Here is a 22,119-nt window from a genome sequence, read left to right on the forward strand (position 1 = left end):
ACCAGTGAATTCATTTATCCCACCACAGAAAGGTGGATTTAAATACTTCCCAAAAATGATCACAGAAAGTGAATTTTACAATGACAACACCCAAGAAAATGTATTTTAATATTTCCCAAAACAATGACCACAGAAAGTTTGACCACAAAAATATTTCCTAATTTCCCAACAATGACAATAAAACACATCAGAAAGAATTTAAATATATTTTAATAACAGACATCACAGTGAATGGTGTAAATCCATAACAGACATTGGCATTTCTGTAGAAATGGTTGGCAATGCACACAGTCAGGGATGGAAATTAAGCTAGCCCGATGCTAGTACATTTCAGACTGGCTAGTAAAAATTGTGGCCAACTAGCCACAATTTTATATTTTTAAATATCGTATGGCACAGCGGACAAGTGCCCAAAATCCTTAAGTCTCATCCCTGCACACCGCTATAGAGACTCCAGGTCTGCCATGGAAGATGTTTTCCTTCTCTGTGACGTCATTATACTCAGCTGAAAGAGAAAGACAGAAAAATGGGTGTGTTAGAAACAGTCAAAGCCAATGAGGTCCTCTCAGTATCAGGGCTTCTTCAAAGATGGTGTCCATGAAGAATGCATCATGTAGAACATACAGGAGACACGTCGTTTCTAGCTGTGCAGCGTTCCAGTACTGCATCTCAATAAGATCCAGGGTCCTATTCACTAGACACCAAACTAAGTAACACTGACTAAAACAGGGAGGGGCTACCTACACAAGTCCAATAACTCCCTTTTAGTTTCTGTTGCACAACGTTTTTTAACTGTTCTACTACAGCGTGCCCAATAAATATGACCCTGTGTTGATATCAGACAACAGCTGACATCATCAGTGTGCGCCTCTACCTGGCCCCAGTGTAAGACCCTTAGTACCTGTTGTGATGCTGTAGTTGCCTTCTGTTCTGCCTGAGTCAAACGCCTCTGGAGACGACTGTTCTTCTCCTGATACTCTGCCATCTGCCTCTCGTACTAGACAACAATATGACACATTTCAACCACGACATTAGAGACACTTCATGCCCTACTGGACCCAGCAACAATACACTGACATCACATTTCCTCATTATATGAATTATGATGTGGGTTGCTATTGGTTTCAAGGTGGGAGTAGTGTGTTGAATTCACGTAAGTTGAACAGTTGTCTGTGTTCCTTTTTTATCTTCTATAAAATGGTATGTGTGTATGTATGTATGTATGTGTGTGTGTGTGTATGTATGTGTGTGTGTGTGTATGTATGCGTGTGTTAGAATCACCTCTACTATGGTCTCGTGGTCAGTCACCAGCTGGATCTCCAGTTCCTGACAACGTTGCTTCTGTCGATTCAGTTCACCCCTGAAACCAACGGACCTTGTTATAGTTGTAAGCGACCAATCATCAAACACATACTTATGTGAAAACATCCGCTCATCAACTAGCAACTGTGTCAAACAGTTGGCCATTTGGTCCGTAGCCTGTCAATCTCTCCCTTCTACATTGTGTGTAGGAGGCTTGAAATTATGTTTTTACTGTGATCCGCAAAGTGAGAAAGAGCAAGAACAGCTTCTCAGAAGTTCAAAGAAGAATGGAAAATGTGGGCGTCCTCGTAACAAACTGATGAGTTTGTAAACTTGCCTGTATGGACACTGGGCTATTACGGTGACATGTCAGTAAGTACTTCAAATCATAGTTTACTGGTCAGATACGCCCAGGTGTACCCAGTACATTGAACTAACTTGAGGCTGGTGAGTTTGGTGTGGAAGGTCAGGGTGAGGGTCTTGGCCTCCTCCTTCCAGCGCTGGCTGGTCTTCTGCTGGGCAGAGAGGAGGCGGGTCAGCTCAGCACTGGAGCTCCTACTGCTTTCCTCCAGCTCCCTGACCCGGGCATCCAGACCCTGCTCCTTTAGGGAATACTCCTGCTCCATCTGGGAAACCTGGGGAGAGAAGGGGGGAAGTGAGGGTGGGTGTGCGTTTGTGAGTGTCTCCTACCCACCAGTTTAACCCTCATCTTGTTTTCACCTTCCTCTACCTGCTAAACCTGTCTCCCTCATCTCCCACCTTCCTCTACCTGCTAGACCTGTCTCCCTCATCTCCCACCTTCCTTTACCTGCTAGACCTGTCTCCCTCATCTCCCACCTTCCTCTACCTGCTAGACCTGTCTCCCTTATCTCCCACCTTCCTCTACCTGCTAGACCTGTATCCCTTATCTCCCACCTTCCTCTACCTGCTAGACCTGTATCCCTTATCTCCCACCTTCCTCTACCTGCTAGACCTGTCTCCCTCATCTCCCACCTTCCTCTACCTGCTAGACCTGTATCCCTCCTCATCTCCCACCTTCCTCTACCTGCTAGACCTGTATCCCTCCTCATCTCCCACCTTCCTCTACCTGCTAGACCTGTATCCCTCCTCATCTCCCACCTTCCTCTCTACCTGCTAGACCTGTATCCCTCCTCATCTCCCACCTTCCTCTACCTACTAGACCAGTATCCCTCATCTCCCACTTTCCTCTACCTGCTAGACCTGTATCCCTCCTCATCTCCCACCTTCCTTTACCTGCTAGACCTGTATCCCTCCTCATCTCCCACCTTCCTCTACCTGCTAGACCTGTCTCCCTCATCTCCCACCTTCCTCTACCTGCTAGACCTGTATCCCTCCTCATCTCCCACCTTCCTCTACCTACTAGACCTGTATCCCTCCTCATCTCCCACCTTCCTCTACCTGCTAGACCTGTATCCCTCCTCGTCTCCCACCTTCCTCTACCTACTAGACCTGTATCCCTCCTCATCTCCCACCTTCCTCTACCTGTTAGACCTGTATCCCTCCTCATCTCCCACCTTCCTTTACCTGCTAGACCTGTATCCCTCCTCATCTCCCACCTTCCTTTACCTGCTAGACCTGTATCCCTCCTCATCTCCCACCTTCCTCTACCTGCTAGACCTGTATCCCTCATCTCCCACCTTCCTCTACCTGCTAGACCTGTATCCCTCCTCATCTCCCACCTTCCTCTACCTGCTAGACCTGTATCCCTCCTCATCTCCCACCTTCCTCTACCTGCTAGACCTGTATCCCTCCTCATCTCCCACCTTCCTCTCTACCTGCTAGACCTCCCACCTTCCTCTCTACCTGCTAGCACAGATCTCCCACTCTCTCTGACCGGTGGCTTGGTTTTCCTTTACCTCTCATTGGCTCACCATCTCTCAAATGTCACATAGCTCTTATCTGTGTTCTACAGACTGGTGCTATCAGTTGTTTACCTCAAATGACTGGTCTTACGTGCTGTTTTGCCCATCTCAGTGCGAGCAGCAAAGCCTTGCATAGTTGGTCTATGTCCCCGTCCTTCCTCTACCCTGATCCCTCCCGTTCATACTGCATCCAGTCTAGTCTTAAAGGTGTTTAACCAGGTAGTCTCACCTGCTGCTTAGCTCTCCTCTGGGTCATCATGCTAGCCTTGCGTAGCTCCTCCATCTCCCTGCGGAGCTGCATGTTCTCCTGCTGCAGCTGGAGCCGCTCCTCGCTGACCCCGCTGCAGTCCTCCCTGGCTGCAGACAGAGACCCCTGCAGCCGCCGCACCTCCTCCTGGCACCGGGACAACTCCTCACTGTAGCTGCGGGGGGAAAGGGGAGGGAGAGGGGGCATTTACATTACAAAGTACTGTATACACTCGGGTCCAGACAGATGAAACAGGCAGCCTAAAAAAAGCACACTTAATAGCTAAACACAGATCTCAGATCAGCAGCTCAGACTAAGCACACAGAAATATGTCTCACTCCATCTCCATTTTCTTCATCTTGTTGTGTGTGCTCTGCAGGGTGATGTTCATGTCATCCTTCAGTCTCTCAGCATTCAGAGACCTCTGGTGGAGGGCCTCCATCTTCCTGTACTCTGGCTCTCCTCTACCCTCCTTATACACCTGGAGTACAGATGACATAGGAACAGGTTATAATGCATTATAATGCTTCATACCCTCCATTCCCTATTAAGTTCTTTCACCACCTGTAGGAATGTACGATCCAGTTTGGTAAGACTAAAACAATAGTATGACTTCTTCCCCAATCACCTCACCTTCTCCAGGTCCTCCTCCTCCACTCCCTCCTCACCTTCTCCAGTTCCTCCTCCTCCACTGCCCCCCCTCATCTCCTCCAGGTCCTCCTCCACTCCCCCCCTCACCTTCTCCAGTTCCTCCTCCACTGCCCCCCTCGCCTTCTCCAGTTCCTCCTCCACTGCCCCCCCCCTCGCCTTCTCCAGTTCCTCCTCCACTGCCCTCCTCACCTTCTCCAGTTCCTCCTCCACTGCCCTCCTCACCTTCTCCAGTTCCTCCTCCACTGCCCTCCTCACCTTCTCCAGTTCCTCCTCCACTGCCCTCCTCACCTTCTCCAGTTCCTCCTCCACTGCCCTCCTCACCTTCTCCAGTTCCTCCTCCACTGCCCTCCTCACCTTCTCCAGTTCCTCCTCCACTGCCCTCCTCACCTTCTCCAGGTCCTCCTCCACTGCCCTCCTCACCTTCTCCAGGTCCTCCTCCACTCCCCCCCCCCACCTTCTCCAGTTCCTCTTCCACTCCCCCCTCACCTTCTCCAGTTCCTCCTCCACTGCCCTCCTCACCTTCTCCAGTTCCTCCTCCACTGCCCTCCTCAACTTCTCCAGTTCCTCCTCCACCCCCCCACCTTCTCCAGTTCCTCCTCCACTGCCCTCCTCACCTTCTCCAGTTCCTCCTCCACTGCCCTCCTCAACTTCTCCAGTTCCTCCTCCACCCCCCTCACCTTCTCCAGTTCCTCCTCCACTGCCCTCCTCACCTTCTCCAGTTCCTCCTCCACTGCCCTCCTCAACTTCTCCAGTTCCTCCTCCACCCCCCCACCTTCTCCAGTTCCTCCTCCACTGCCCTCCTCACCTTCTCCAGTTCCTCCTCCACTGCCCTCCTCACCTTCTCCAGTTCCTCCTCCACTGCCCTCCTCACCTTCTCCAGTTCCTCCTCCACTGCCCTCCTCACCTTCTCCAGTTCCTCCTCCACTGCCCTCCTCACCTTCTCCAGTTCCTCCTCCACTGCCCTCCTCACCTTCTCCAGTTCCTCCTCCACTGCCCTCATCTCTCTCAGGGACCTCTCCATCTGAGACTCTTTATCTGCACACTCCAGTTGTAGAGCCGACAACTCCTCAGCCATCCGATGGATCTGTGAGTTGCACTGTTTACGCACATTCTCCACCTGAAAGAAACACAATCCAGAACTAGTCAATAACACCTGAAGGAACAACAGATTGAGCAGGTAGCATGTGGGATGTATACTGTCACTATATAAAACAATTATATTCTGTAAGTCATGCTTTTCAGAGGGAAATGCAGAGAGATGCACCCCTTGTTTCAACACATTGAAATGCACACTGCAGCTTGTGAGTCTATGCTATTTCAGTGTCCAGACACGTCTAGATTTAGACCTGTGTCTGACAGCCTGGTGAAGGCTAACATTAACAGGCTTGGGGAGTTAGATCTTAAATCAAGAGCCTTTAATAGAATGGTAATCACAGTCCTTCCCTGGTTAAGAGCCAGGCAGAGAAGTCAGGTCAGTGAGTTTCTCAAGGAAAAAAACTATACGGACACTGCTGAGCTGCAAACAGATCATTTCAGAATTGGTTAAAATTAGGTTAGGGTTAAGGGTTTGGTTATGGCTAGAGTAAGGGCCAGTTTTCGATTTAGATTAGTCATTTTATAGGTCAGCAGTGTTCTTATGGTCTTCCTCGTTCCTCTACCGAGAACACAGCATCAAGAGACAACGTGGTCAGGAGGAAGCAGCTCCGTTCCTCTACCGAGAACACAGCATCAAGAGACAACGTGGTCAGGAGGAAGCAGCTCCGTTCCTCTACCGAGAACACAGCATCAAGAGACAACGTGGTCAGGAGGAAGCAGCTCCGTTCCTCTACCGAGAACACAGCATCAAGAGACAACGTGGTCAGGAGGAAGCAGCTCCGTTCCTCTACCGAGAACACAGCATCAAGAGACAACGTGGTCAGGAGGAAGCAGCTCCGTTCCTCTACCGAGAACACAGCATCAAGACACAACGTGGTCAGGAGGAAGCAGCTCCGTTCCTCTACCGAGAACACAGCATCAAGACACAACGTGGTCAGGAGGAAGCAGCTCCGTTCCTCTACCGAGAACACAGCATCAAGAGACAACGTGGTCAGGAGGAAGCAGCCTAACAGGTTGAGGTAGTAGTGTACTGGTGATGTATTGGAGATAATGAAACACTATGGTTAGAGAGGGTGGCTCAGGACGCCAGGACTAGGGTTAGAGAGGGTGGCTCAGGACGCCGGGACTAGGGTTAGGGTACAGCTGGAGGTGAGGACTAGGGTACAGTTGGGGGTGAGAACTAGGGTTAGGGTACAGTTGGGGGTGAGGACTAGGGTACAGCTGGAGGTGAGGACTAGGGTTAGGGTACAGCTGGAGGTGAGGACTAGGGTACAGCTGGAGGTGAGGACTAGGGTACAGTTGGAGGTGAGGACTAGGGTACAGTTGGAGGTGAGGACTAGGGTACAGTTGGAGGTGAGGACTAGGGTACAGTTGGAGGTGAGGACTAGGGTACAGTTGGAGGTGAGGACTAGGGTACAGTTGGAGGTGAGAACTAGGGTTAGGGTACAGTTGGAGGTGAGAACTAGGGTTAGGGTACAGTTGGAGGTGAGAACTAGGGTACAGTTGGAGGTGAGGACTAGGGTACAGTTGGAGGTGAGGACTAGGGTACAGTTGGAGGTGAGGACTAGGGTTAGGGTACAGTTGGAGGTGAGGACTAGGGTTAGGGTACAGTTGGAGGTGAGGACTAGGGTTAGGGTACAGCTGGAGGTGAGAACTAGGGTTAGGGTACAGCTGGAGGTGAGAACTAGGGTTAGGGTACAGCTGGAGGTGAGAACTAGGGTTAGGGTACAGTTGGAGGTGAGGACTAGGGTTACAGTTGGAGGTGAGGACTAGGGTACAGTTGGAGGTGAGGACTAGGGTACAGTTGGAGGTGAGGACTAGGGTACAGTTGGAGGTGAGGACTAGGGTACAGTTGGAGGTGAGGACTAGGGTACAGTTGGAGGTGAGGACTAGGGTACAGTTGGAGGTGAGGACTAGGGTACAGTTGGAGGTGAGGATAGGGTACAGTTGGAGGTGAGGACTAGGGTACAGTTGGAGGTGAGGACTAGGGTACAGTTGGAGGTGAGGACTAGGGTACAGTTGGAGGTGAGGACTAGGGTACAGTTGGAGGTGAGGACTAGGGTTAGGGTACAGTTGGAGGTGAGGACTAGGGTTAGGGTACAGTTGGAGGTGAGGACTAGGGTTAGGGTACAGTTGGAGGTGAGGACTAGGGTACAGTTGGAGGTGAGGACTAGGGTTAGGGTACAGCTGGAGGTGAGGACTAGGGTACAGTTGGAGGTGAGAACTAGGGTACAGTTGGAGGTGAGGACTAGGGTACAGTTGGAGGTGAGGACTAGGGTTAGGGTACAGCTGGAGGTGAGGACTAGGGTTAGGGTACAGCTGGAGGTGAGGACTAGGGTACAGTTGGAGGTGAGGACTAGGGTACAGTTGGAGGTGAGGACTAGGGTTAGGGTACAGTTGGAGGTGAGGACTAGGGTTAGGGTACAGTTGGAGGTGAGGACTAGGGTTAGGGTACAGTTGGAGGTGAGGACTAGGGTTAGGGTACAGCTGGAGGTGAGGACTAGGGTACAGTTGGAGGTGAGGACTAGGGTACAGTTGGAGGTGAGGACTAGGGTACAGTTGGAGGTGAGGACTAGGGTACAGTTGGAGGTGAGGACTAGGGTACAGTTGGAGGTGAGGACTAGGGTACAGTTGGAGGTGAGGACTAGGGTACAGTTGGAGGTGAGGACTAGGGTACAGTTGGAGGTGAGGACTAGGGTACAGTTGGAGGTGAGGACTAGGGTACAGTTGGAGGTGAGGACTAGGGTACAGTTGGAGGTGAGGACTAGGGTTAGGGTACAGTTGGAGGTGAGGACTAGGGTTAGGGTACAGTTGGAGGTGAGGACTAGGGTTAGGGTACAGCTGGAGGTGAGGACTAGGGTTAGGGTACAGCTGGAGGTGAGGACTAGGGTTAGGGTACAGTTGGAGGTGAGGACTAGGGTACAGTTGGAGGTGAGGACTAGGGTTAGGGTACAGCTGGAGGTGAGGACTAGGGTACAGTTGGAGGTGAGAACTAGGGTACAGTTGGAGGTGAGGACTAGGGTACAGTTGGAGGTGAGGACTAGGGTTAGGGTACAGCTGGAGGTGAGGACTAGGGTTAGGGTACAGCTGGAGGTGAGGACTAGGGTTAGGGTACAGTTGGAGGTGAGGACTAGGGTACAGTTGGAGGTGAGGACTAGGGTACAGTTGGAGGTGAGGACTAGGGTTAGGGTACAGCTGGAGGTGAGGACTAGGGTAAGCATTTTGAAAAAGGAGTTGAGACTCACCTCTTTCCTGGTGCGTATGGCAGCATCCTGGATCAGTTGTCTGATGGCTTCATTCATCTTGTCCAGCTCCTCAGATTTCTGTTTCTCTCTCAACAGGGCCTGATAGGGAGATACATAACACCATCATCACCAGAGTTATGCTGAATGACACAGTCTCTGACAGGACAGAGATGCAGACCATCATCATCACCAGAGTTATGCTAAATGACACAGTCTCTGACAGGACAGAGATGCAGACCATCATCATCACCAGAGTTATGCTGAATGACACAGTCTCTGACAGGACAGAGATGCAGACCATCATCATCACCAGAGTTATGCTAAATGACAGACAGTCTCTGACCAGACAGAGAGGGGAGTGAAGTGTGTGAAGGAAGGGGTAGAGAGGGGGTTGTCTGACCTGGTGAGACAGAGAGAGGTTAGATTGTGTCCAGAGAAGCAGACCGTAGCAGTAGAAGACTGTATGTACCTGGTCCTTCTGTAGAGAGGCCTCCTCAGCCAGCTGGATGGAGTCTCTGACCTTGGAGAAGGCCTCGTAGCGCTCCTCCTCCAGAGAGGCACAGCGCACCTGCAGCTCCCCCACCTGACGGGTACACCTCGTTATACACCGCGCTATTTAGCTACATGACCTTGTAGATACTTGTTAAAATATGGATGCCAAAAACTAAAGTGTTCCCCACCTGCCTCTCCCACACCACCTGCTCCCTGCGTACACTCTCTGCCTCCTGACTAGCTGCCTTCAACCTGCAGGAGACAGATGGGGACAGAAAGAGTTTATCAAAAGGAAAAAGTAGAAGGAATTGGAGCGAGATGCACTCAGCCTCCTGTAGAAGAGTCCGGAAGAGGAAGTGAAGTGAGGATTACAGGTGTGTTTCACCTGGCCTCCAGCTGACTGAGGGCTGACTGGAGATGGTGGAGTCTTCGATCTGAGGCCTCCTCCCTACCATGAGCCTCTGCTGCATCGTCCTCCTACACACACAGTAAAGGGACTGAGGTTATATTCTGCTATGGTAAACTACGGTAGAGAACTATAAGCCCTATTGTTTCCCTACCCGTCTCTGTATCTGGTCCTGGATGTTCTGCATCAGCTTGGTCATCTCCTCCACCTTGGCTGTGGCCATCCTCAGATCTGCTTTGGCCGATCTGCAGTAGGAGTGGAAAGAGAGAAACAAATAAACCCTGCTCTCTGCAGGAGCACTGCCTGAGCTGTGCAGCAGCTGAAGAGCTACATTCCTGAGAGCCATTTTGGATCTCAATGTAGGAGGCCATTTTGGATCTGCAGTAGTTTGTACTGGAGACGAATGGCGGCCATTCTGGATCTGCAGTAATCTGTACTGGGGACGATTGGCAGCCATTTTGAAACTGTAGTAGTGTGTACCTGAGCTGGTTGCGTAGCTCCTCCATCTCAGTGCTCTGTTCTGTCAGCGTCTTCAGGAACTGCTGGTTGGTCTGAGTGTGGCACGAGAGACACGCGCGCCGGTGAGGCATGATGGCTTCAGTACACACACACACACTGAACTTCTCACAAACACCACATCTCACACACACACACAACTCCTCAGTCCTCACACTACAATACAGAAGCACTAACTGGTAGACAGAAACAGAGGAAAGCCCTTGCCTCACTCCTCATTAAAAATGTATAAGATGGATACATTACTCTCCAGAAGCAGAAGGCAGGTGTGTGTGTGAGGTAAACCTGTACTGTCATATTAGTTTACAGGCAAGTCTCTGTCGTAACAGTCGATCTAGAAAAGCCAGTTAGCGGGCAAGTGAGTAAGGAAGTCAGAATGATAGTGTGTAACAAGCACGGGGCAAAGCTGGGAGAGCAAATGGATTAGGCTCCTTCCTGTCTGCAAGCATTAAGCCCCACTGACTGACTGACTGACTGACTGACTGACTGACTGACTGACTGACTGACTGACTGACTGACTGACTGACTGACTGACTGACTGACTGACTGACTGACTGACTGACTGACTGACTGACCTAGTCAGTGTTTGGTGTGTTCTCGTCATGTGTAAATCAGATTCATTATTTACCAATGACCCAATATTCTACATTCTATATCGGAAACACTATTATAACGTTACACACACATATATGTGACCTAATGATTGGCTGCAACTTACAGATTCCAGTTTCTGATTGGTGACTTGGAGTTTCTGGATGTGCTGCTGGAATTGGATCAGTTGATCCTATGACAAAAATAATAAAGGGGCGGGGTTAATGACAACTACCCTCAAATGGCTTCCTCTTAGACAAGGACATTGAATTAATCTGAACCACAGACACAACGTAAAACTCTAAGCATGTACTAACTTCTAGCATTACATAGGTTTAGAACCAGCAACGATCAGCTACACTCGATCTCAATGGGAGAGGGATGAAATCCATAACAACGCTGCCCTCTGGGGGCCAAACTGGCAGAAGGTCTACCTTGAGGCACTGTTGCTCGGCAACATGGAGCTGTCCGTCAGAGGTGGTTATCTGGTAGAGCTGCTGTAAACGGTCCAGCTCCTGGGCTGAGGCCTGCCACAGCTCCATGGCCTGGTCTCGCTCCTACACACACACACACACACACACACACTTCAATATATACACACTACATTTTAGTCACTCAGCATATGGTCTCATCCAGAGTAGAGGTCGACCGATTAATCGGAATGGCCGATTAATTAGGGCCGATTTCAAGTTTTCATAACAATCGGTAATCGGTATTTTTGGACACCGATTTGCCGTATTTTTTTTTTTACACCTTTATTTAACTAGGCAAGTCAGTTAAGAACACATTCTTATTTTCAATGACGGCCTAGGAACGGTGGGTTACATGCCTTGTTCAGGGGCAGAACGACAGATATTTACCTTGTCAGCTCAGGGATTCAATCTTGCAACCTTACGGTTAACTAGTCCAACGCTCTAACCACCTGCTTTACATTGCACTCCACGAGGAGCCTGCCTGTTACGCGAATGCAGTAAGAAGCCAAGGTAAGTTACCAGCTAGCATTAAACTTATCTTATAAAAAACAATCAATCAATCAATCATAATCACTAGTTAACTACACATGGTTGATGATATTACTAGTTTATCTAGCCTGTCCTGCGTTGCATATAATCGATGCGGTGCGCATTCAAGAAAAAGGACTGTCGTTGCTCCAACGTGTACCTAACCATTAACATCAATGTCTTTCTTAAAATCAATACACAAGTATATATTTTTAAACCTGCATATTTAGTTAATATTGCCTGCTAACATGAATTTCTTTGAACTAGGGAAAACATGTCACCTCTTGCAACAGAGTCAGGGTATATGCAGTGTGAAGACTATTTCTTCTTAACAAAGGACAGCCAACTTTGGCAAACGGGGGATGATTTAACAAAAGCACAATCGTTGCACGACTGTACCCAACCATAAACATCAAAGCCTTTCTTAAAATCAATACACAGAAGTATATATTTTTAATCCTGCATAGTTAGCTAAAAGAAATCCAGGTTAGCAGGCAATATTAACCAGGTGAAATTGTGTCACTTCTCTTGCATTCATTGCACGCAGAGTCAGGGTATATGCAACAGTTTGGGTCACCTGGCTCATTGCGAACTAATTTGCCAGAATTTTACATAATTATGACATAACATTGAAGGTTGTGCAATGTAAGAGGAATATTTAGACTTAGGGATGCCACCCGTTAGATAAAATACGGAACGGTTCCGTATTTCACTGAAAGATGATAGTTTCCGGATTCGACCATATTAATGACCTATGGCTCGTATTTCTGTGTGTTTATTATATTATAATTAAGTCTATGATTTGATAGAGCAGTCTGACTGAGCTGTGGTAGGCACCAGCAGGCTCGTAAGCATTCATTCAAACAGCACTTTCGTGCGTTTTGCCAGCAGCTCGAAGCATTGCGCTGTTTATGACTTCAAGCCTATCAACTCCCAAGATTAGGCTGGTGTAACCGATGTGAAATGGCTAGCTAGTTAGCGGGGTGTGCGCTAATAGCGTTTCAAACGTCACTCGCTCTGAGACTTGGAGTAGTTGTTCCCCTTGCTCTGCATGGGTAACGCTGCTTCGAGGGTGGCTGTTGTCGATGTGTTCCTGGTTCGAGCCCAGGTAGGAGCGAGGAGAGGGACGGAAGCTATACTGTCACACTGGCAATACTAAAGTGCCTATAAGAACATCCAATAGTCAAAGGTATATGAAATACAAATCGTATAGAGAGAAATAGTCCTATAATTCCTATAATAACTACAACCTAAAACTTCTTACCTGGGAATATTGAAGACTCATGTTAAAAGGAACCACCAGCTTTCATATGTTCTCATGTTCTGAGCAAGGAATTTAAACGTTAGCTTTCTTACATGGCACATATTTCACCTTTATTTTCTTCTCCAACACTTTGTTTTTGCATTATTTAAACCAAATTGAACATGTTTCATTTGAGGCTAAATAGATTTTATTGATGTATTATATTAAGTTAAAATAAGTGTTCATTCAGTATTGTTGTAATTGTCATTATTACAAATAAATAAATACATTTTTTATTTATTTAAAAATCGGCCGATAAATCGGCATCGGCTTTTTTGGGCCTCCAATAATCGGTATCGGCGTTGAAAAATCATAATCGTTCAACCTCTAATCCAGAGAGCCTTACAGTAGGGTGTATTATAATGCAGGTAACACACACGCGTCATATCGTCCCACACACGCGTCATATCGTCCCCCCCCCCCCCCCACACACACACACACACACACACACACACACACACACACACACACACACACACACACACACGCACACACGCACACACACGCACACGCACACGCACACGCACACACACGCGCGCGTCATATCATCACACACACGTGGAGGTGTTTAGACTAACCTGTACAGAGAGCTGGATCTGTTCGCGAAGGTTGCTGATGAGCCCCTCGTCCCCCAGTGTGTCCCCCTCCACCCCTGGTCCTGTACTGACTGGGAGGGTCTGCAGCTGCCTCTCTACGGACTCCCTCAGCTCGGCATGCAGCCTGGACGGGAGATGGCAACACACACAGCATTAAGTTACCTCATTGATGTAAAAAGGGACCGACAGGCTGTGCTCTGAAGTTTAAACAGTACCGTTCATTCTCCTTGACCACCGTGTCCAGCTTCAGTCTGATGGCAGTCATCTGCATCTTGGAGTTCAAAGTGTGAGGTAAAGATTAAATGTCCATCACTTTGGAAATATATTGTAGACAGTCATCAAATATCTCCATCGTAAAACACAATCCTTTCATTTTATTGTAGTCAAACTCCAAAAGATGAATGAACAAACAGAACAGCGATAATTTGGACAAATGTTCACCTGGTAGCTCTGCAGTTGTTCAGTCATGTCATCCATGTGACGGTCATACTCTGATAGGAGAGGAGCCATTATACTGGAACACATCCACAAAGCACAACACTGGAATCACCTTCATCAGACTGGAACACAACCACAACACTGGAATCACCTTCATCAGACTGGAACACAACCACAACACTGGAATCACCTTCATCAGACTGGAACACAACCACAACACTGGAATCACCTTCATCAGACTGGAACACAACCACAACACTGGAATCACCTTCATCAGACTGGAACACACCACAATACTGGAATCACCTTCATCAGACTGGAACACAACCACAATACTGGAATCACCTTCATCAGACTGGAACACAACCACAACACTGGAATCACCTTCATCAGACTGGAACACAACCACAACACTGGAATCACCTTCATCAGACTGGAACACAACCACAACACTGGAATCACCTTCATCAGACTGGAACAGAACACTGGAATCACCTTCATCAGACTGGAACACAACCACAATACTGGAATCACCTTCATCAGACTGGAACACAACCACAACACTGGAATCACCTTCATCAGACTGGAACACAACCACAATACTGGAATCACCTTCATCAGACTGGAACCCAACCACAATACTGGAAATCACCTTCATCAGACTGGAACACAACCACAACACTGGAATCACCTTCATCAGACTGGAACCCAACCACAACACTGGAATCACCTTCATCAGACTGGAACACAACCACAACACTGGAATCACCTTCATCAGACTGGAACACAACCACAACACTGGAATCACCTTCATCAGACTGGAACACAACCACAATACTGGAATCACCTTCATCAGACTGGAACACAACCACAATATTGGAAATCACCTTCATCAGACTGGAACACACCACAACACTGGAATCACCTTCATCAGACTGGAACACAACCACAATACTGGAATCACCTTCATCAGACTGGAACACACCACAATACTGGAAATCACCTATATTTGACTGGAATGACCTATTGCTTATTTGTCAAACACTTATCCAGAGCAACTTAGTCAATGCATTCAACTAAGGTGGGTAAGAAAACCAAAAATCACAGTCATTGTAAGTAAACTTTTTATTTTATATTTAATTTAACACTACCGACCTGTATCATTTTTCAAATATAGATATTCAGACTCAAATAGTTAATGTCGTCTAGTGACCCACCAAATAAACAACAACGTTTCTAAAAACTGTTGTAATTGTGAATAGGCACATGGCCGAGGAACTTGCAACAAAAACATCAACTTCGCTAACACTAGTCCTGCTGATGTAAACAGTTATAGACCAACTAAACTTGATGGTTTTCTTCCAGTCAAGAGTTAAACATCACCCTTAAACTGTGATAAAGATGTAGCTGGATAACAGAGAAAACATCTCCGCTGTTACATTAGAGATTCAAAGGTCTCCTGGTCAGTACAGGTGATTGTCTATTACGTCTAGTCTTAGGAACAGGTATCACTTGTTGTTGGTGCTATGAGGTTTATCATATTTTAACTTTCCATCTGAATGTGCTGTAGATCTGAGCTCGACATACTTTGCAAGATGGGTGTAGAAAGCCTCCAGATGGGATGGTGAGATGTCTTCCATGTCCAATGAAATTGGACTATATGTAGCCGCAACATACACAGTCAAGTGTTGCAACAGTAAAAACACTGATCAGCAATGACATCTTTTTGTTTGTTCTCATCATTAGAAGAGGGCAGTGAGAAGAAGAAAAAAGTGGACATTCATAATTTCCTTCATTGTTGTCGTGTCAATCTTGGTTTTGACCCTTGGTCTTCACTTCGGACTGGTGGTGAAACAGGTAGCCAACCCTCAGCAAAACACAACCTTTAACCTTTAAGAGCCTGGAACATGGGCTGTGTTCCGTATGACACCCTACTCCACGACTTCTGGCCAGAACCCTATGGGCAGCCCACTGATGAAAAGCAGTGCACTATTTTGTGAATAGGGTGCCATTTAGGGGACAGACATTGGCTTCGGTTCCTAAAGAGGGCCATGTCAGTGTTGGGTGACAGCGGGGCTCGGTTGTTCCTCTCTTACCTCTGGTCTGACAGCCAGGGGGCTGGGGTCTCTGTGTGTGTCTCCTCTTCACCCTGTAGAAACAGACCATTTAGAAAGCTCTCAGGTCCGACTCCTCCTTGTATTACTCATACTCAAAATCTAATGGATTTTATTATCTAGGCCATATTTTGTGCTTTATCTTTTTGGCAGTGTGCAGCAGTGGTGGAAAAAGTACCCAATTGTAAAAGTAAAGATACCTTAATAGAAAAATGACTCAAGTAAAAGTGAGTCACCCGGTAAAATAATACTTTAAATGTACGGATAGCCAGGGTCACGCTGCAACACTCAGACATCATTTACAAACGAAGCATGTGTGTTGAGTGAGTCCACCAGATCAGAGGCAGTAGGGATGACCAGGGATGTTCTCTTGATAAGTGTGTGAATTGGACCATTTTCCTGTCCCACTAAGCATTCAAAATGTAACGAGTACTTTTGGGTGTCAGGGAAAATGTATGGCGTAAAAACTACATTATTTTCTTTAGGAATGTAGTAAAGTAAAAGTAGTAAAAAATAAACAGTAAAGTACAGATACCCCAAAAAACGACTTAAGTAAAAATACTTTAGTAATTTTACACTACTGGTTTGCAGTATAGGCTACCAGCTAATGTTTGACCATTGCTAACGAACATTGGTTTATCTTTTTGGCACTGAGCAGTGTCGACTACAACTGATTAATAATAGACTATTGCTATATCACAGCAAAACCCTTTCACACCTTACAGTACCTGTGGTGCTGATGTGGCTTGAGAGCGGTGCCTATCCTGATAGTGACTCAAGGCAGAGTTCAGCCTTTGGACTGCAATGATAAATGCAGTATGAAATCAGATGCTAAACAATAACATGTATATAATATGCAAAGCTTATGAAAAGGGTATGGCTGTGGCTAGCTGCAATGCAACCAAGAGAATGTTGACATTGTGCTGGACTCCTTCAAAAGTCTCCTGGTTGCATCACAGGTAGGCTATGGCTAGAATGGATATGACAACAAGACTAGTAGCAAGTATTCAGGGAATATCCAATTAACCTTGATCACGCAAAAACTCGACTTCAGTGGACATCTTGCAATGAATCTGCACAAGAAAAGACCGCACATATTACTTAACAAGAGCTAGATAGCTAGCTATAGCTACCGTAGACCATATATGCCCTCTGTCTTGCTAGTTACGCTACAAGCTTGCTACAAACACAACACAGGCTTGTACAATCAACAGGTGGTTTTCAAAAGATCTGGGGAATAAGATAGTTGATTTACTGGGCGAGCCCTTGTCTTGACCCTGAAAAACAACGATGTTGTTTAATGTTTACTGATAGCTGGCGGGTTACTAGGCGTAACTAACAAGCCACAGTAACTAGCTAAACACATTTTGAGTCAGCAGGCACTGACTGCTGTGTGATATCGTGTGAGCGACAAACATTTCGATGGGTAAAAACAGCTTTTCACTTGCACATATCACGTAATCTGACCAAATAATGTTGGCTACAAGCTATACGATTAATTGTGCAATTCCAACTTTACACCAAAGCAAACTAATTAAACTAACCTTTTAATTTCTCGATAATCCTTCCGCCGTCGATTTAAAGAAGGGCACGTCTGAAAAACCAATCACAAAAAAGAAGTGCAACCGCCTATTCTGCCCCCATACATTAGAAACATACAAATAGTTCCACCTATTTCATGGAACACAGTTTAAACCTGGCATCAATCAGTTCTAGATTAGATATGAAACGCCATTTCAATATATAAACAAATGTACTTCGAGACTGTTGTACTGGGTTGCGTGCCACCTATTCCGTAATTATTCCACCCAAGAACATCTGATAGGGATGATATATCATCATATGATCATACCAGGAAGTTGATACTCCATAGAAAGTGCCTTATCTCTTTGGCATGAGCTACTGTATGTATTTTGATAACAAGCTAAATATATAGCCATCACACCAGCGCGCAACTGGATTCATCCTCTTACAAAGTAAGTAACGTTAGCCTTCCTATCAGTCATGATGCACCGATCGTGGACATCGGTGTCGCTAAAAGCGGTTGTCTTCCTCTATGTACTTACATGCGCAGAACTTAAAATGGTAAGTTTAGTACAAGTTTTATGTTTTCCAAATTACTGCATTGTGCCATACTTATGCGGCAACTACAAATAACACTGCTCTTGGTCTACCATGCTGGCACCAGTGTGCAGGGCAGGCTCATTGTAGCCTGGTCTCAGACGTATTAGTAGGCAATAATATTTCATGTTTTTAGTTGTGTCATCAAAATCAATAAATTGAAGCACGTTTTTGGACTCATTCAGTTGTTTTTACCTGATTAATTAGAATCCTGTTGGAAATAATGTTACAAGTATAATTTATTCCTAAATCATAAATTTGAAATTATGTTGACGTTTCAAGGGATGTATTCATTACGCAAACTATTTACAGTTTAAGAACCAAACGGAAGCAAACAGGAGAGTACTCATTTCCCAAAGTTGAACGACAGTTTATATTGGACAAATTCATCCCTCCGTTTCGTTCCATTTAAGAAACGTTTTGCAACCGAATCGGCGTGATGAATATGCCCCTGTTGTCATCGATTTTAGATTCATAGCCCAGTGTCAAAACACCCGTTTATTACATTTCCAAAATAATAATCATGATATGCTGAAATTGTTTGTGATATTTGAAGACCAAACATAAAAAACACTCCCTACACACGTGTCACACCCATATTTAGCTAAATTAGTACATTATAAACTGCACACGACAACATTTACCAAACGGCCATTCTAAACTAGAATTGATTAGCTTGTTCTACTGTAATCAATAATGCGCGGAAATTAATCACTCGATATTGTATAGAAATGAATGGAACGGGACAATAACAGCGGCGACATGTAACGTTTGCGCTCTTCTAAAAGACAAACCAAAACGAACTTGGGTATACAACATAGACCTGTCGATAGATGAGAACATGTAGTAGCCATGTATGAACTAATCTCCTTGTGCGACAGTGTTTACAACTATTTGTTTAACTAACCCAAGATAGACAACAGCCGGTCGTTTCCAATGGGAGCAAATGAATCACAGCAAGGAGGTGGACTGAGCAAAGCACGAACTAGAGAGCCTACTGCCGCGTTCTAGCATATTTTCGTTAGGGAACGCCTACTTTGCACTCTTTAAACAACGCAATGTTCAAAAACCTTGACAAAGGGTAAAGTCTACAAAACTAAGTCCACTCTGTTCGAAACAGATTTTATTTTTGGAAACAAAAAAAAACAGTATTTAGATCAAATGTTCCATCAATGAAAAAATTAGCAGAATGTCGGCCAAAATCAATCTTGCGCAATCATCTCCCATTGCCGGTATTCCGGCCACTGGGCTTCCATTTGGAGGTGAGTGGAAATGCAAACCGGATGCTTCACGTTTATACATAGGTGAAATGTCTCATTGTTCTGTCTGTGGTGTTTACTTCTTCTTCTATGATATAATGGCGATCCGCAAACAAACGTTTAAGGTGCATGCCGCCACCTACTGTGCTGAATCACGGTTAGATCCACATTTCTAAATCCTCCTACCTTAAAAAAAATATATGTTTTTAACCTTTATTTAACTAGGCAAGTCAGTTAAGAACAAATTTGTATTTACAATGACAGCCTAGAAACAGTGGATTAACTGCCTTGTTCAGGGGCAGAACAACAGATTTTTACTTTGTCAGCTCGGGGATTTGATCTAGCAACCCTTCAGTTACTGGCCCAACACTCTAACCACTAGGCTACCTGCCTCTCTAACCACTAGGCTACCCGCCTCTCTAACCACTAGGCTACCCGCCTCTCTAACCACTAGGCTACCCGCCCCTCTAACCACTAGGCTACCCGCCCCTCTAACCACTAGGCTACCCGCCCCTCTAACCACTAGGCTACCCGCCCCTCTAACCACTAGGCTACCCGCCTCTCTAACCACTAGGCTACCCGCCTCTCTAACCACTAGGCTACCCGCCTCTCTAACCACTAGGCTACCCGCCTCTCTAACCACTAGGCTACCCGCCTCTCTAACCACTAGGCTACCCGCCTCTCTAACTAGGCTACCCGCCTCTCTAACCACTAGGCTCCCCGCCTCTCTAACCACTAGGCTACCCGCCTCTCTAACCACTAGGCTACCCGCCCCTCTAACCACTAGGCTACCCGCCCCTCTAACCACTACGCTACCCGCCCCTCTAACCACTAGGCTACCCGCCCCTCTAACCACTAGGCTACCCGCCCCTCTAACCACTAGGCTACCCGCCCCTCTAACCACTAGGCTACCCGCCCCTCTAACCACTAGGCTACCCGCCCCTCTAACCACTAGGCTACCCGCCCCTCTAACCACTAGGCTACCCGCCCCTCTAACCACTAGGCTACCCGCCTCTCTACCACTAGGCTACCCGCCTTCTCTAACCACTAGGCTACCCGCTCTCTAACCACTAGCTACCCGCCTCTCTAACCACTAGGCTACCCGCCTCTCTAACCACTAGGCTAACCCGCCTCTCTAACCCTAGGCTACCCGCCTCTCTAACCACTAGGCTACCCGCCTCTCTAACCACTAGGCTACCCGACCCTCTCTAACCACTAGGCTACCCGCCCCTCTAACCACTAGGCTACCCCCCCCCGCCCCCTCTAAACCACTAGGCTACCCGCCCCCTCTAACCACTACCTACCCGCCCCTCTAACCACTAGGCTACCCGCCCCTCTAACCACTAGGCTTCCCGCCCCTCTAACCACTAGGCTACCCGCCCCTCTAACCACTAGGCTACCCGCCCCTCTAACCACTAGGCTACCCGCCCCTCTAACCACTAGGCTACCCGCCCCTCTAACCACTAGGCTACCCGCCCCTCTAACCACTAGGCTACCCGCCCCTCTAACCACTAGGCTACCCGCCTCTCTAACCACTAGGCTACCCGCTTCTCTAACCACTAGGCTACCCGCCCCTCTAACCACTAGGCTACCCGCCCCTCTAACCACTAGGCTACCCGCCCCTCTAACCACTAGGCTACCCGCCCCTCTAACCACTAGGCTACCCGCCCCTCTAACCACTAGGCTACCCGCCCCTCTAACCACTAGGCTACCCGCCCCTCTAACCACTAGGCTACCCGCCCCTCTAACCACTAGGCTACCCGCCTCTCTAACCACTAGGCTACCCGCCTCTCTAACCACTAGGCTACCCGCCCCTCTAACCACTAGGCTACCCGCCCTCTAACCACTAGGCTACCCGCCCCTCTAACCACTAGGTTACCTTCCTCTCTAACCACTAGGTTACCTTCCTCTCTAACCACTAGGCTACCCGCCTCTCTAACCACTAGGCTACCCGCCTCTCTAACCACTAGGCAACCCGCCTCTCTAACCACTAGGCTACCCGCCTCTCTAACCACTAGGCTACCCGCCTCTCTAACCACTAGGCTACCCGCCTCTCTAACCACTAGGCTACCCGCCTCTCTAACCACTAGGCTACCTGCCTCTCTAACCACTAGGCTACCTGCCTCTCTAACCACTAGGCTACCTGCCTCTCTAACCACTAGGCTACCTGCCTCTCTAACCACTAGGCTACCTGCCTCTCTAACCACTAGGCTACCCGCCTCTCTAACCACTAGGCTACCCGCCTCTCTAACCACTAGGCTACCTGCCCCTCTAACCACTAGGCTACCTGCCCCTCTAACCACTAGGCTACCTGCCTCTCTAACCACTAGGCTACCTGCCTCTCTAACCACTAGGCTACCTGCCTCTCTAACCACTAGGCATACCTGCCTCTCTAACCACTAGGCTACCTGCCTCTCTAACCACTAGGCTACCTGCCTCTCTAACCACTAGGCTACCTGCCTCTCTAACCACTAGGCTACCTGCCTCTCTAACCACTAGGCTACCCGCCTCTCTAACCACTAGGCTACCCGCCCCTCTAACCACTAGGCTACCCGCCCCTCTAACCACTAGGCTACCCGCCCCTCTAACCACTAGGCTACCCGCCCCTCTAACCACTAGGCTACCCGCCCCTCTAACCACTAGGCTACCCGCCCCTCTAACCACCAGGCTTCCCGCCCCCTCTAACCACTAGGCTACCCGCCCCTCTAACCATCTAGGCTACCCGCCCCTCTAACCACTAGGCTACCCGCCCCTCTAACCACTAGGCTACCCGCCTCTCTAACCACTAGGCTACCCGCCTCTCTAACCACTAGGTTACCCGCCTCTCTAACCACTAGGCTACCCGCCTCTCTAACCACT

General features: G+C 47.7%; 2 protein-coding genes and 1 long non-coding RNA gene across 6 annotated transcripts in view; 1 reads left to right on the forward strand and 2 right to left on the reverse strand.

The window, feature by feature from the left end:
• On the reverse strand, window positions 1–18,925 carry LOC115202485 (sodium channel and clathrin linker 1). Of its 2 annotated transcripts, XM_029766641.1 has the most exons (23): window positions 18,909–18,925; window positions 17,425–17,474; window positions 16,908–16,953; window positions 16,609–16,679; window positions 15,863–15,915; window positions 13,770–13,842; window positions 13,544–13,599; window positions 13,311–13,452; window positions 10,863–10,985; window positions 10,556–10,621; window positions 9,802–9,872; window positions 9,476–9,566; window positions 9,301–9,392; window positions 9,104–9,167; window positions 8,893–9,006; window positions 8,424–8,522; window positions 5,054–5,200; window positions 3,771–3,913; window positions 3,415–3,607; window positions 1,741–1,937; window positions 1,282–1,360; window positions 902–997; window positions 1–505 (listed from the first exon to the last, which is right to left on the reverse strand). In XM_029766641.1, exons 3-23 carry the CDS (start codon window positions 16,939–16,941, stop codon window positions 443–445), a joined length of 2,067 nt encoding a protein of 688 aa, XP_029622501.1. In that variant the 5' UTR covers window positions 16,942–16,953; window positions 17,425–17,474; window positions 18,909–18,925; the 3' UTR covers window positions 1–442. The 2 variants fall into 2 exon arrangements, with proteins under 2 accessions (XP_029622501.1, XP_029622502.1); XM_029766642.1 differs by lacking the exons at window positions 16,908–16,953; window positions 18,909–18,925 and having other exon boundaries at window positions 17,425–17,507.
• On the reverse strand, window positions 14,078–14,731 carry LOC115202487 (uncharacterized). Of its 2 annotated transcripts, none has more exons than XR_003879998.1 (2): window positions 14,301–14,731; window positions 14,078–14,228 (listed from the first exon to the last, which is right to left on the reverse strand). It is a non-coding gene; the product is annotated as an uncharacterized LOC115202487 (long non-coding RNA). The 2 variants fall into 2 exon arrangements; XR_003879997.1 differs by having other exon boundaries at window positions 14,262–14,731.
• Window positions 17,732–22,119, forward strand: part of LOC115202486 (UPF0462 protein C4orf33 homolog) — a 12,484-nt gene continuing 8,096 nt past the window's right edge. Inside the window, exon 1 of one of the 2 annotated variants that reach the window (XM_029766645.1) lies at window positions 17,732–17,856. Coding sequence is in view for 1 of the 2 variants with exons in the window: in XM_029766644.1 (XP_029622504.1) it covers window positions 17,885–17,965 (81 nt within the window). In the remaining variant the exon portion in view is untranslated. Of the gene's footprint in view, window positions 17,966–22,119 lie in introns of both variants that reach the window. The other variant, XM_029766644.1, reaches the window with a different exon arrangement.

This window comes from Salmo trutta, chromosome 11, assembly GCF_901001165.1.
Source record: "Salmo trutta chromosome 11, fSalTru1.1, whole genome shotgun sequence".
NCBI lineage: Eukaryota > Metazoa > Chordata > Actinopteri > Salmoniformes > Salmonidae > Salmo > Salmo trutta.

Bases quoted from the DNA above. Each gene is read 5' to 3' on its own strand.
- LOC115202485 (XM_029766641.1), bottom strand. From the start codon at position 16,941: ATGTCCACTGAAGTCGAGTTTTTGCGTGATCAAG. The intron at 5,201-8,423 runs GTGAGTCTCAAC...TGTTTCTTTCAG, and splicing joins CCATACGCACCAGGAAAGAG to GTGGAGAATGTGCGTAAACA. The intron at 998-1,281 runs GTGATTCTAACA...ATTGTTGTCTAG, and splicing joins ACCACGAGACCATAGTAGAG to TACGAGAGGCAGATGGCAGA.